The sequence below is a fragment of the Brachyhypopomus gauderio genome, chromosome 5, assembly GCF_052324685.1.
Source record: "Brachyhypopomus gauderio isolate BG-103 chromosome 5, BGAUD_0.2, whole genome shotgun sequence".
NCBI classification, from domain to species: domain Eukaryota; kingdom Metazoa; phylum Chordata; class Actinopteri; order Gymnotiformes; family Hypopomidae; genus Brachyhypopomus; species Brachyhypopomus gauderio.
Genome location: NC_135215.1, coordinates 13,591,636 through 13,605,667, shown reverse-complemented (window position 1 = coordinate 13,605,667; position 14,032 = coordinate 13,591,636). Strand labels below are relative to the sequence as shown.

The window sequence follows — 14,032 nt, the reverse complement described above, 5'->3', positions numbered from 1 at the left end:
CCTTCTGGGAAATATCGTGAAGTTCCATAAAAGGTGTCTTTTATCTTCTTCCAACGCATAATAAGCTACCATCCAGTATTTCGACGCGTTATTGGACTTTGAAGTATTTCATGGTTTGCTTTGTTTGCGGGTTGTAATCACATACGGAGACAATGGGGGTGCATGTGCAGTCACAGCTCTGCGGAAGGTACGTGTCCTGGGTTATTATATTCTGCGGGATGATCCACACTTCGTTTGCTGTAACTCATTATTCTATTCCCGAAGAGATGGTAGAAGGATCCGTGGTTGCAAATCTAGCCACGGATTTAGCGTTGGATTTAAAGAGTCTGGCTAAACGAAACGTTCGTTTAGATGTTATTGCAAATAAGAAATATCTCAACATTAACAAAGACAAAGGGGAGCTCTACATATTAGAAAAGATCGATCGTGAACATCTTTGTCCAGCTAAAACGACTTGTTTTTTAAAAATGGAATTGACAGTGGAGAGTCCATTGCGCATATTTTATATAGAATTAGAAATAACAGATATTAACGACAATAATCCGCATTTTAGACGAGACGCTATTCATCTGGACATCTCTGAATCGACATTAGCAGGTGAAAGATTTTCAGTCAGCAATGCGGTAGATTCAGATGTTGGCTCCAACTCGGTAAAAACATACTATTTAAGTGAAAGTGAGCATTTTGACATAGAAATACAATCTGGGAGAGATGGCTCCAAGTTTGCAGACTTAATTTTAAAACAGGCATTAGATCGTGAAATTCAAGCTGTTCACAGTCTTATACTAACTGCTGTAGATGGCGGAGTCCCCGCGCGCTCAGGAACGGCAAGCATTATTGTTCGCGTGCTAGACGCAAATGACAACGCGCCTAAGTTTGACCAGGAGAGCTATACAATAAATCTAACAGAGAACTCCCCCATTGGGAGCCTCGTGGTTAAACTAAATGCAACAGATCTAGATGAAGGCTCTAACGCTGAAATTATATATTCATTTAGTTTCTATACATCGGAAAAAGCACAAGAGACGTTTAGTCTCAACCCAAATACAGGTGAAATAAGAGTTAAAGAAACTATTAATTATGAGGACTTCCGAATTTATAACATGGAAATTATAGCAAAGGACAAAGGTACTAATTCATTATCCGGCCAGTGTAAGCTAACTCTTATGATTACCGACATGAATGATAATCATCCTGAAATTTCCATACGATCTTTTTCCAATCCAGTTAAAGAGGATATAGATGTAGGCACAGTCATTGCAGTTGTTAGTGTGAGTGATAAAGATTCAGGTGAAAATGGACAAATTGACATTCGTATCCCCGATAATCTGCCTTTTGCGCTTAAAGAATCATCTGACAATTATTACGAACTTGTTATTTCAGAACCATTAGACCGTGAAAAGGTTCCGGAATATGACATCACATTTACCGTTACAGACAAGGGCCAACCTCCGTTATCTGATAATGAAACTATAACTCTAGAACTGTTAGACATTAACGACAATGTTCCACAGTTTGGACAATCACATTATACAATACAGGTTATAGAAAACAACGCACCTGGAGCATTATTGAGTTCACTCACTGCACACGACCCAGACCTCCATGAAAATCAATATCTAGTTTACTTCATAATTGAAAAGGAAATAGTGAACACCTCTATGTCTATGCTGTTCTCCATTAATCCAGAGAATGGTAATCTTTATGCACTAAAGACATTTGATTATGAGATAGAGAAGGAGTTCCTTTTCCACATTGAGGCCAGAGACTCTGGTGTTCCTCCACTCAGCAGTAACGTTACTGTTCACATTATTATTATGGACCAGAATGACAATACACCTGTCATAGTGTCTCCATGGCGCGCACACGGCTCAGTGGTGGAAGAGAAGATCCAGAGATCCACTGATAAAGGAACTCTGATAGCAAAGGTTATTGCTATTGATACGGACTCGGTGCACAACTCCCGAATCACATACCAGTTTCTACAGAACACGGATGCTACATTATTCAGCTTGGACCAGTATAATGGAGAAATACGGACCATGAGAATGTTCAGCTACAGAGACTCACGTCACCAACGGCTGGTAGTGATCGCCAAGGACAACGGAGATCCCTCTCTCTCTGCTACAGTCACAATCAAACTGTCCACAGTGGAGACCGCTCTTAAAACATACGCTGACATGACTGAAGTGCCTTTGGAATATGACATCTTCTCAGACTTGAACCTGTATCTGGTGATCGGACTGGGCTCAGTGTCATTTCTGTTACTGATCACTATACTGGTCACCATCGTGCTGAAGTGTCAGAAACCGAAGCCCAGTAAAGCGGCTCCTCCGTGTAGGAACAGTGTGATCAGTGAGAGGAACTCCACCATCGCAGACTCCACCCTGGTCTCCAATGATGCCTACTGGTACAGCTTGTTTCTAGCAGAGACCAGGAAGGGAAAACTAGTAGTTAGACAGCCTGTGCCAAAGGGGTCGCGGTACATCGTGTCCAGTATACCGAGGAGCACAGGACTGACTGAGACTAGTGACTCGGCTGCATCTACTTTACAGGTAGGAATGATGTTAAAGATTTATTTTGGTAACAAAGTATTTAGGAAATAAAAAATGGGCACATCCAAGTCAGAAGATAATTTTCTACATTTATGTGTGGGGCCATCTACAGCGCTAGCCTCCAGCTACCAGAGGCTGGGTGTGTACCTATATCCAGGCTCATCAGCAGATGATATCTGCATAAAGGCTTGGAAAAACACCAGCCTTTGTGAAGTCTATATCAGCAAGGCTCGTCTGTTGCTAGGCTCGTCTGTAAATGGTATCTTGAATGAGAAGTTGCCTACATGAGTTCTCTTCCTCTTTCTTAGGCATTCTGTCAGGGACACTATGCCCTATGTTTGGTTTTTATGATCACTTTCCCTTTCTGTTATTCACAGCCCCCCCCCCCCCCTGCCCCCCCCACACACACACACTACACTTCACCCCTTCTGGCTGTTAAAGCATGGGACCCTAGTTCAGTTGGTTCCTTTTCCTGACTTCCATGTCAGGAGAGTCCATGGTCTCTAATTCCTCTTGCTTGAGCAAATGAGTACCCTTTCCTGTTAATCCCATGCTGTCAGATGTGTGTGGAGTGTGTGTGAGGCGCTCTATGTTGTGACTGCCCCTGTAATCCCATGCTGTCAGATGGGGTGTAGAGTGTGTGTGAGGCGCTCTATGTTGTGACTGCCCCTGTAATCCCATGCTGTCAGATGTGTGTGGAGTGTGTGTGAGGCGCTCTATGTTGTGACTGCCCCTGTAATCCCATGCTGTCAGATGTGTGTGGAGTGTGTGTGAGGCGCTCTATGTTGTGACTGCCCCTGTAATCCCATGCTGTCAGATGGGGTGTGTGCCCCTGGCTCCCCATGTGAGGTGTGCCTTTCTTTCTCTGCTGTGGTAAATCTGTTCCCCCTGGTAGGTTGTGCAGCTCCCTCTTTTTCTAGATATCATCTGTCTTTTACATGTCCACATCTTTCTTAACTCAAGAGTCCACAGTAACATAGTGTGTGATGCTGCCTGCACCCCCCTTATATGTATATATTTACATGTATGAGAGAGAGAGAGAGAGAGAGAGAGAGAGAGAGAGAGAGAGAGAGAGAGAGAGAGAGAGAGAGAGAGAGAGAGAGGGGTAACTCCATATTTCAAAATAGGGTTAACAAATATTTCCAAAGTATTATGCATTTTTCAAAGTGTTTTGTACTACAGCAGGCTGGAGATGCCTCTCCTTTTGCGCACAATGTGTCGCTGTGCTCCAGCAAAACGCGTTTGACGTTCAATGGGCGGGTTACAATTTTCGCAATGACAGTTGATTTCTGTGTGATCTGAGCTGCGTTTTGTGCGAAAAAGGTTCTAGACAAAGTCGTGCGGTTACAGCAAAACAGTTTTTTTCATTCAGTGCAATACAAACTACCAACCATTTATTCGACGAGTTAGTGGAATTCGATATATTGCATAGGCTGCGTTATTTAAGGACGTACGGAGACAATGGGCGCATATGTGATCACGCGATCCTGGGGAAGGTACGTCTCACGCCTTATTTTATTCTGCGGAATGATCCATACGTCGTTTGCTGTAACTCATTATTCTATTCCCGAAGAGATGGAAAAAGGATCCGTGGTTGCAAATCTAGCCGCTGATTTAGGACTAGATGTAAAGACACTAACGAAACGAAAGGTTCGTTTAGATGTTATTGCAAATAAGAAATATCTCGACATTAACAAAGACAAAGGGGAGCTCTACATACTAGAAAAGATCGATCGTGAACATCTGTGTCCAGCTAAAACAACGACGACTTGCTTTTTAAAAATGGAAGTTACCGTTGAGAGTCCTGTGCGCATATTTTATATAGAATTAGAAATAACAGATATTAACGACAATAATCCGCATTTTAGACGAGACGCTGTTCATCTGGACATCTCGGAATCCACACCAGCAGGTGAAAGATTTTCAGTCAGCAATGCGGTAGATTCAGATGTTGGCTCCAATTCTGTAAAAACATACTATTTAAGTGAAAGCGAATATTTTGATATAGAAATACAGTCAGGGAGAGACGGTTCGAAATTTGCAGATTTAATTTTAAAAAAAGCATTAGACCGTGAAATTCAAGCTGTGCATAATCTGATGCTCACAGCTGTAGATGGCGGAGTCCCCGCGCGCTCAGGAACGGCTAGCATTATTGTTCGCGTGCTAGATACAAATGACAACGCGCCTAAGTTTGACCAGGAGAGCTATACAATAAATCTAACAGAGAACTCCCCCATCGGGAGCCTCGTGGTTAAACTAAATGCAACAGATAAAGATGAAGGCTCTAACGCAGCAATAACATATTCATTCAGTCTCTATACATCAGAAAAGGCACAAGAGGTTTTCAGCTTAAATCACGATTCTGGTGAGATAAGAGTTAAAGAAATGATTAATTATGAGGACTTCCGAATTTATAACATGGAAATTATAGCAAAGGACAAAGGTACTAATTCATTATCCGGCCAGTGTAAGCTAACTCTTATGATTACCGACATGAATGACAATCATCCGGAAATTTCCATACGATCTTTTTCTAATCCAGTTAAAGAGGATATAGATGTAGGCACAGTCATTGCAGTTGTTAGTGTAAGTGATAAAGATTCAGGTGAAAATGGACAAATTGACATTCGTATCCCCGAAAATCTGCCTTTTGCGCTTAAAGAATCATCTGATAATTATTACGAACTTGTTATTTCAGAACCATTAGACCGTGAAAAGGTTCCGGAATATGACATCACATTTACCGTTACAGACAAGGGCCAAGCTCCGTTATCTGATAATGAAACTATAACTCTAGAACTGTTAGACATTAACGACAATGTTCCACAGTTTGGACAATCACATTATACAATACAGGTTATAGAAAACAACGCACCTGGAGCATTATTGAGTTCAATCACTGCACACGACCCAGACCTCCATGAAAATCAGTATCTAGTTTACTTCATAATTGAAAAGGAAATAGTGAACACCTCTATGTCTATGCTGTTCTCCATTAATCCAGAGAATGGTAATCTTTATGCACTAAAGACATTTGATTATGAGATAGAGAAGGAGTTCCTTTTCCACATTGAGGCCAGAGACTCTGGTGTTCCTCCACTCAGCAGTAACGTTACTGTTCACATTATTATTATGGACCAGAATGACAATACACCCGTCATAGTGTCTCCATGGCGCGCACACGGCTCAGTGGTGGAAGAGAAAATACCCAGATCCACTGATAAAGGAACTCTGATAGCTAAAGTGATCGCAATTGATACGGACTCGGTGCACAACTCCCGAATCACATACCAGTTTCTACAGAACACTGATGCTACATTGTTCAGCTTGGACCAGTATAATGGAGAAATACGGACCATGAGAATGTTCAGCTACAGAGACTCACGCCACCAACGGCTGGTAGTGATCGCCAAGGACAACGGAGATCCCTCTCTCTCTGCTACAGTCACAATCAAACTGTCCACAGTGGAGACCGCTCTTAAAACATACGCTGACATGACTGAAGTGCCTTTGGAATACGACATCTTCTCAGACTTGAACCTGTATCTGGTGATCGGACTGGGCTCAGTGTCATTTCTGTTACTGATCACTATACTGGTCACCATCGTGCTGAAGTGTCAGAAACCGAAGCCCAGTAAAGCGGCTCCTCCGTGTAGGAACAGTGTGATCAGTGAGAGGAACTCCACCATCGCAGACTCCACCCTGGTCTCCAATGATGCCTACTGGTACAGCTTGTTTCTAGCAGAGACCAGGAAAGGAAAACTAGTAGTTAGACAGCCTGTGCCAAAGGGGTCGCGGTACATCGTGTCCAGTATACCGAGGAGCACAGGACTGACTGAGACTAGTGACTCAGCTGCATCTACTTTACAGGTAGGGATGTTTATTTTCTTCTAACTTTAGTCACTGGTATGTGATCTTGAGACTTTGACATATTGTTTTTGGATATTCCTAAATTTGCATTGCAGAATAAAGCTGTATTCTCCTAATACTGGATTTAGGATTGTTTTGATTGATCATGAGTACAAAAATCTAAAATGGTCTTGAGCATCACTTTGAGCAGTGATGTGTGGCAGTGAATTATGTGGTTTATTTCACCACAGCATCCTCTCAGACTTGGTGCGTAATGCGGGTTTGTGCATAACGCACACTAGTGCGCACAGCGTCGCTGTTCTCCAAGAAACGCAGTAATGTAAACGGTTGACGTCACACCCAGTGCTGACAAGGCGCGTTTGCTTTGTTGGTAGCAGTCTAAGGATTTCTCTGATCGGTGACAGAAATTTGAAGGATTTCACAGCCTTCGTCGGTTGCACACCGCTTTAAACTGTGAGGAACTGCGTTTGGGGACTGTTGCGTGTGGTTTTTCTTTTTCCTTTGTTTACGCCTGGTACTTATAGGACATCGAGCAATGGATGGTCAAAAGAGAAATTTGCTAAGAAAAAGGTACGTTGTCCTCGTAATTCTATCTTCATTAAGTATAGCGGTGGCTGTTACCCATTATTCTATTCCCGAGGAAATGGAGGAAGGTTCCGTTGTGGCCAATTTAGCAACGGATCTTGGTCTGGATGTTAGGACGCTGGGTCGACGGAAAATACGACTCGATACTTTATCTAATAAAAAATATTTGGATATTAACAAAGAAAACGGTGAGCTGTTCATATCAGAGAGGATTGATCGAGAACATATCTGTCCCTCTAAATCTGCTACAACGTGTATAATGAAACTGGACGCTACTATTGAAAACCCCGTGCGAATGTTTAACATTGAGCTGGAAATCTTGGACATTAATGACAATGCGCCTAATTTTAGAAGGGACACGATGCATGTAGACATTTCTGAATCAACCCCTGCTGGCGAACGATTCGCCTTAAATAATGCAATTGATCCGGACCTCGGTGTAAATTCAGTAAAAACTTACTATCTTAGTGAAAGTGAGCATTTTTCCATTGAAATCCAAACGGGTCGTGATGGATCAAAATTTACAGAATTGATTTTAAAAAAGGCTGTGGACAGAGAAGAAAAAGCTGTTCATAATTTAATACTTACAGCGGTAGACGGCGGCGTCCCCGCGCGAACTGGTACAGCTAGTGTCATTGTGCGCGTGCTTGACACCAACGATAATCCTCCTCGGTTCGACAAAGAGAGTTATTCTATAGATCTAATGGAAAACTCGCCGATTGGAAGTCTTGTCGTTAAGCTAAATGCAACCGACGCAGATGAAGGATCAAATTCCGACATAACGTATGCTTACAGCCTATACACGTCAGAGAAAACACAGGAAACTTTCAGTCTAAACTTAGGTAATGGTGAAATCAGAGTGAAAGAAACGATTAATTACGAAGATTTCAGGATTTATGACATGGAAATTGTGGCAACAGATAAAGGAGCAAATCCTTTGTCAGGGAAATGCAAAGTAAGAATTTTAATATCTGATATGAATGATAATCATCCAGAAATATCCATCAAATCATTCTCGAGCCCAATTAAGGAAGATGTGAGTGTGGGTACCGTAATTGCAGTGGTTAGTGTAAATGATAAAGACTCAGAAGAAAATGGTAAAATAGATATTCATATTTCTGATAAATTACCTTTTGCATTGAAAGAATCATCTGATAATTATTACCAGCTTTTAGTGTCTGAATCGTTGGACCGTGAAAAGGTGCCGGAATATGACATCACATTTACTGTTACAGACAGAGGCAACCCACCATTATCTGATAATGAAACAGTAACTTTAGAACTGTTGGATGTCAATGACAATGTTCCTCAGTTTCTTCAATCATACTACACCATACAGGTTATGGAAAATAATGCACCAGGAGCATTATTGAGCTCCCTTACTGCACACGACCCAGATCTCCATGAAAATCAATATCTAGTCTATTTCATAATTGAAAAGGAAATAGTGAACACCTCTATGTCTATGCTGTTCTCCATTAATCCAGAGAATGGAAACCTTTATGCACTAAAGACATTTGATTATGAGATAGAGAAGGAGTTCCTTTTCCACATTGAGTCCAGAGACTCTGGTGTTCCTCCACTCAGCAGTAACGTTACTGTTCACATTATTATTATGGACCAGAATGACAATACTCCCGTCATAGTGTCTCCATGGCGCGCACACGGCTCAGTGGTGGAAGAGAAAATACCCAGATCCACTGATAAAGGAACTCTGATAGCTAAAGTGATCGCAATTGATACGGACTCAGTGCATAATTCTCGGATCACATACCAGTTTCTACAGAACACTGATGCTACATTGTTCAGCTTGGACCAGTATAATGGAGAAATACGGACCATGAGAATGTTCAGCTACAGAGACTCACGCCACCAACGGCTGGTAGTGATCGCCAAGGACAACGGAGATCCCTCTCTCTCTGCTACAGTCACAATCAAACTGTCCACAGTGGAGACCGCTCTTAAAACATACGCTGACATGACTGAAGTGCCTTTGGAATACGACATCTTCTCAGACTTGAATCTGTATCTGGTGATCGGACTGGGCTCAGTGTCATTTCTATTACTGATCACTATACTGGTCACCATCGTGCTGAAGTGTCAGAACCCGAAGCCCAGTAAAGCGGCTCCTCCGTGTAGGAACAGTGTGATCAGTGAGAGGAACTCCACCATCGCAGACTCCACCCTGGTCTCCAATGATGCCTACTGGTACAGCTTGTTTCTAGCAGAGACCAGGAAAGGAAAACTAGTAGTTAGACAGCCTGTGCCAAAGGGGTCGCGGTACATCGTGTCCAGTATACCGAGGAGCACAGGACTGACTGAGACTAGTGACTCAGCTGCATCTACTTTACAGGTAAGAAATACAAACTATTAAGGCTAAACTCTACTAACTGTCACAGGTGCAAGAAACATGATCCACAGATACAATTTGATTATTTGCTTTACATACATCTTTTTAATTTGAAATGTTCGTGTGGTAATAGTTTCAGTACTGTAACAACTGTCTATAGTTACAAAAAATGGTAGGACTATACACGGAGCGTCGCTGTTCTCTAAGAAAACGCATTTAAATTTCGTTGCTGTGACAGTGTTTGGTAGGACAGACCTGCACCCAACCCCATGACGTATGTAGTGATAGCAGCTTCGTCCGTCCATCTGGATGTCCGCATGCTTAAATTTCGTATAAGACATCATTTGAAAGACGTTTTTATAATCGATACATTGTATTTTTCTGGATTCTGTGCTCATGAGTGAGACCGAGATCTTTACCGTGAAACAATGAACGCGCAGCTACGGAGGTACGTGTGGGTCTTTCTTCTTTTCTCTTCTTGTTTTCGCGGAGCATCTGCTGTTACTCACTACTCTATTCCTGAGGAAATGGAAGAAGGATCCGTTGTCGCAAATTTAGCCGCTGATTTGGGACTGGATGTGAAAACACTGGGGAAACGAAAAATGAGGTTAGACATTATTTCGAGTAAGAAGTACCTTGAAGTAAACAAAGAGACCGGCGAGCTCTACATTTTGGAAAAGATGGACAGAGAGCATCTCTGTTTTAAAACAGCAACGACTTGCTTTATTAAAATGGAGGTTATACTTGAGAACCCAGTACGAATATTCAACATTGAAATTGAGATTGTGGACATAAATGATAATGCGCCTCAGTTTCGGAGGGATACGATACATTTAGATATATCAGAGTCCACATCGGCGGGTGAGCGTTTCTCTTTAAGTAACGCAGTTGACCCAGATATAGGAACGAATTCAATTAAAACCTATTATTTAAGTGAGAGCGAACATTTCGACATTAAAATACAGACAGGCAGAGATGGTTCCAAATTTGCTGATTTAATTCTCACACAGGTTTTAGATCGAGAGACGCAGGCCATTCACAATCTGATATTAACCGCAGTGGACGGCGGAGTCCCTGCGCGCTCCGGCACAGCGAGCATTATAGTGCGCGTTTTGGACACGAATGACAACACCCCTAAATTTGATCGCGAGAGCTACAACATACATCTAATGGAAAATTCTCCAATTGGTTTTCTTGTTGTAAAGCTAAACGCGACGGATCTCGATGAAGGATCCAATTCGGATATAGTTTATTCGTTCAGTCTTTACACATCAGAGAAAACACAGGAAACGTTTACTTTGAACTCTGAAAATGGGGAGATCAGAGTTAAAGAAATGATTAATTACGAGGATTTTAGGATTTATGACATGGAGGTCATAGCAACAGATAAAGGGGTTAACAGTCTCTCTGGACAATGCAAAGTAACTATTTTAATCACAGATATGAATGACAACCATCCTGAAATTTCTATAAAATCATTTTCAAGCCAGGTAAAAGAGAACATAGCTGTAGGCACAGTCATTGCAATTATTAGTGTGAGTGATAAAGATTCTGCAGAAAATGGTCAATTAGATGTGAATATTTCTGATAAATTACCTTTTGTGCTGAAAGAATCATCTGACAATTATTATGAACTTGCAGTATCTGAACCATTAGACCGTGAAAAGTTTCAAGAATACGATATTACATTTACTGTTACTGACAGAGGCACACCTCCATTATCTGATAATGAAACTTTAACCTTAGAGCTGCTGGATGTTAATGACAATGTTCCACAGTTTCTACAGTCACACTATACTATACAAGTTATAGAAAACAATGCACCAGGAGCATTACTGAGCTCCCTTACTGCACACGACCCAGACCTCCATGAAAATCAGTATCTAGTTTACTTCATAATTGAAAAGGAAATAGTGAACACCTCTATGTCTATGCTGTTCTCCATTAATCCAGAGAATGGAAACCTTTATGCACTAAAGACATTTGATTATGAGATAGAGAAGGAGTTCCTTTTCCACATTGAGGCCAGAGACTCTGGTGTTCCTCCACTCAGCAGTAACGTTACTGTTCACATTATTATTATGGACCAGAATGACAATACACCTGTCATAGTGTCTCCATGGCGCGCACACGGCTCAGTCGTGGAAGAAAAGATCCAGAGATCCACTGATAAAGGAACACTGATAGCAAAGGTTATTGCTATTGATACGGACTCGGTGCACAACTCCCGAATCACATACCAGTTTCTACAGAACACTGATGCTACATTATTCAGCTTGGACCAGTATAATGGAGAAATACGGACCATGAGAATGTTCAGCTACAGAGACTCACGTCACCAACGGCTGGTAGTGATCGCCAAGGACAACGGAGATCCCTCTCTCTCTGCTACAGTCACAATCAAACTGTCCACAGTGGAGACCGCTCTTAAAACATACGCTGACATGACTGAAGTGCCTTTGGAATATGACATCTTCTCAGACTTGAACCTGTATCTGGTGATCGGACTGGGTTCAGTGTCATTTCTGTTACTGATCACTATACTGGTCACCATCGTGTTGAAGTGTCAGAAACCGAAGCCCAGTAAAGCGGCTCCTCCGTGTAGGAACAGTGTGATCAGTGAAAGGAACTCCACCATCGCAGACTCCACCCTGGTCTCCAATGATGCCTACTGGTACAGCTTGTTTCTAGCAGAGACCAGGAAAGGAAAACTAGTAGTTAGACAGCCTGTGCCAAAGGGGTCGCGGTACATCGTGTCCAGTATACCGAGGAGCACAGGACTGACTGAGACTAGTGACTCAGCTGCATCTACTTTACAGGTAGGGTAAAGTACTTTTAATTTGTTTGTCTGTTTATATAGATACAGTCGACATTTAAGTCCCTTATCTTGAAGGTATTTGAGTGCATAATTATAATTTACAAAGCAACATAAAAAAAAGAATAGTATTAAATACTACTACCATAACCACTACTACTACTGCTACCACTGACATAGGATGATTAGCCCCATGGACAATTACATGGTAACAAAACTCTTTGGTGCTGCAACATGCTGTGAATGTACTTATGATCACATTATGTGTTGGAAATTCCTCTATGTAGAACAGTTACTTTCACATTGGGGCAGTTACTATCATATTAGTGCAGTTACTGACATGTTACTTAGACTTTATTGTTCTCATTACCTAATGGCTCAGTGACCTCTCACGCTCACTGCTGATGAGTATAAGTCAAAAAATGCTGGATGCCATTATTATCAGTCCGGGCTAATGGAGTTCAGTTATTGAACCTCACTAATGTCTGTGTGTTGACCCTGTGGCTTAAAATGCTCCGACACTTAAGGCAGAAAGATAAGGGAAGACAAATAAGCAGAGCGAATACCATTGGGTTGAAACTATTTCTTTAAACTATGTCATTAAACCACTAAATAATAAGAAATATCCATTAATTATGTGAACCAATAACGTAGACAGCATGAACATACCAGAGCGAATAGGAATTGTGGATCTCTGTAGATCATGTAAATGCTGAATGTGTGGTTTGCAAATTTTTGTTGTTCAATAACCAAACTAATTTTGATGAAGGACCTTAATAAGGTGACCTACAAAATTCAGTTGTCTACAACTGAGGATAAGCAATACTTCATAATGACACTTTTCCTTTATTAAGTGTCTTATTCCAGGAAGATAAAGTGTTTATCCAGTATTTCCAGTTCCCATGACACATACATTTTAAGGGAAAATTAGCCTAGTTTTGGGCTTTGGCACTTTTGAAAATGAAAGTGATTCTTCTTAATATATACTTCAGCATGCTTTTATGCCTGACCCCAGAACAGTGCTTGGTCTTAACTGTGCCAATGAATACTTAATAGCTTGGATGAACTTGAAGAACTACATCATAGCCTCCACCAGATTAAATAATTCTTGTTATGACACTTGGTCTAAGACTCCATGTTTATCCTTAACACCAATGCTCATTCATAGAAATGTTGGCTTGGTGTGTTTAATTCATCCCTTAAAGAAAACAAAAACAAAAACAATGCAATTTATTCAAATGTCTGATCTTTCCTCTTCTTTACTAGTCACAATAGTAATCCATCAGAACTCTTAGATTCACTCCTTTTACTGTGATTGTGCATCAGGATCAGTTTGGAATGAACCATCACTTCAGTTCATGCAGCTAGAGGTAAAGACTCTGGAGATGTTTACAGTGAAGGGCCTACCTACTCTGTCTGTTTATAAGGTGCCATACTGGTGATCATCACAACTCCCATCATTCACTTGTCTTAAAAATATACATGTTAATTTGACCATACATGCTCATTTGTACTTGTACTTGTACTTGGGATCTATATATACATTCACAAGTTCCTGAAAATTAAGGGCACATCTGCATTATGAAAAAAATGAGATTTGATCAAAATGAATACAAAGCATATGACAGATTTTTTTACATTTAGATAACTCCAAGTGATTTGATTGGACAATCCTTAATGCTTGAACATTAACACTACACCACGCCGGTGATTGTTTAATAGATTCTGGGTTCTCACACGGTTCAGCTCAGATTTGTAGATGTTATAAATAGTGTTTAGGCTGAAAAACATTTTATTCAGTTTTCTGTGTTACTGCACCTAACATATTGCACTTTTATAATTTAATAATAATAATAA

General features: G+C 41.1%; 1 protein-coding gene and 2 pseudogenes across 1 annotated transcript in view; all 3 read left to right on the top strand.

The window, feature by feature from the left end:
- LOC143513852 (uncharacterized) overlaps window positions 1-14,032 on the top strand; it is a 43,080-nt gene that overhangs the window by 5,795 nt on the left and 23,253 nt on the right. Inside the window, exon 2 of the mRNA XM_077004556.1 lies at window positions 150-2,555. Within this exon, the coding sequence (XP_076860671.1) occupies window positions 150-2,555 (2,406 nt within the window). The remainder of the gene's footprint in view (window positions 1-149; window positions 2,556-14,032) is intronic.
- On the top strand, window positions 6,489-9,384 carry LOC143513732 (protocadherin alpha-C2 pseudogene; annotated as a pseudogene).
- On the top strand, window positions 9,635-13,003 carry LOC143514532 (protocadherin alpha-C2 pseudogene; annotated as a pseudogene).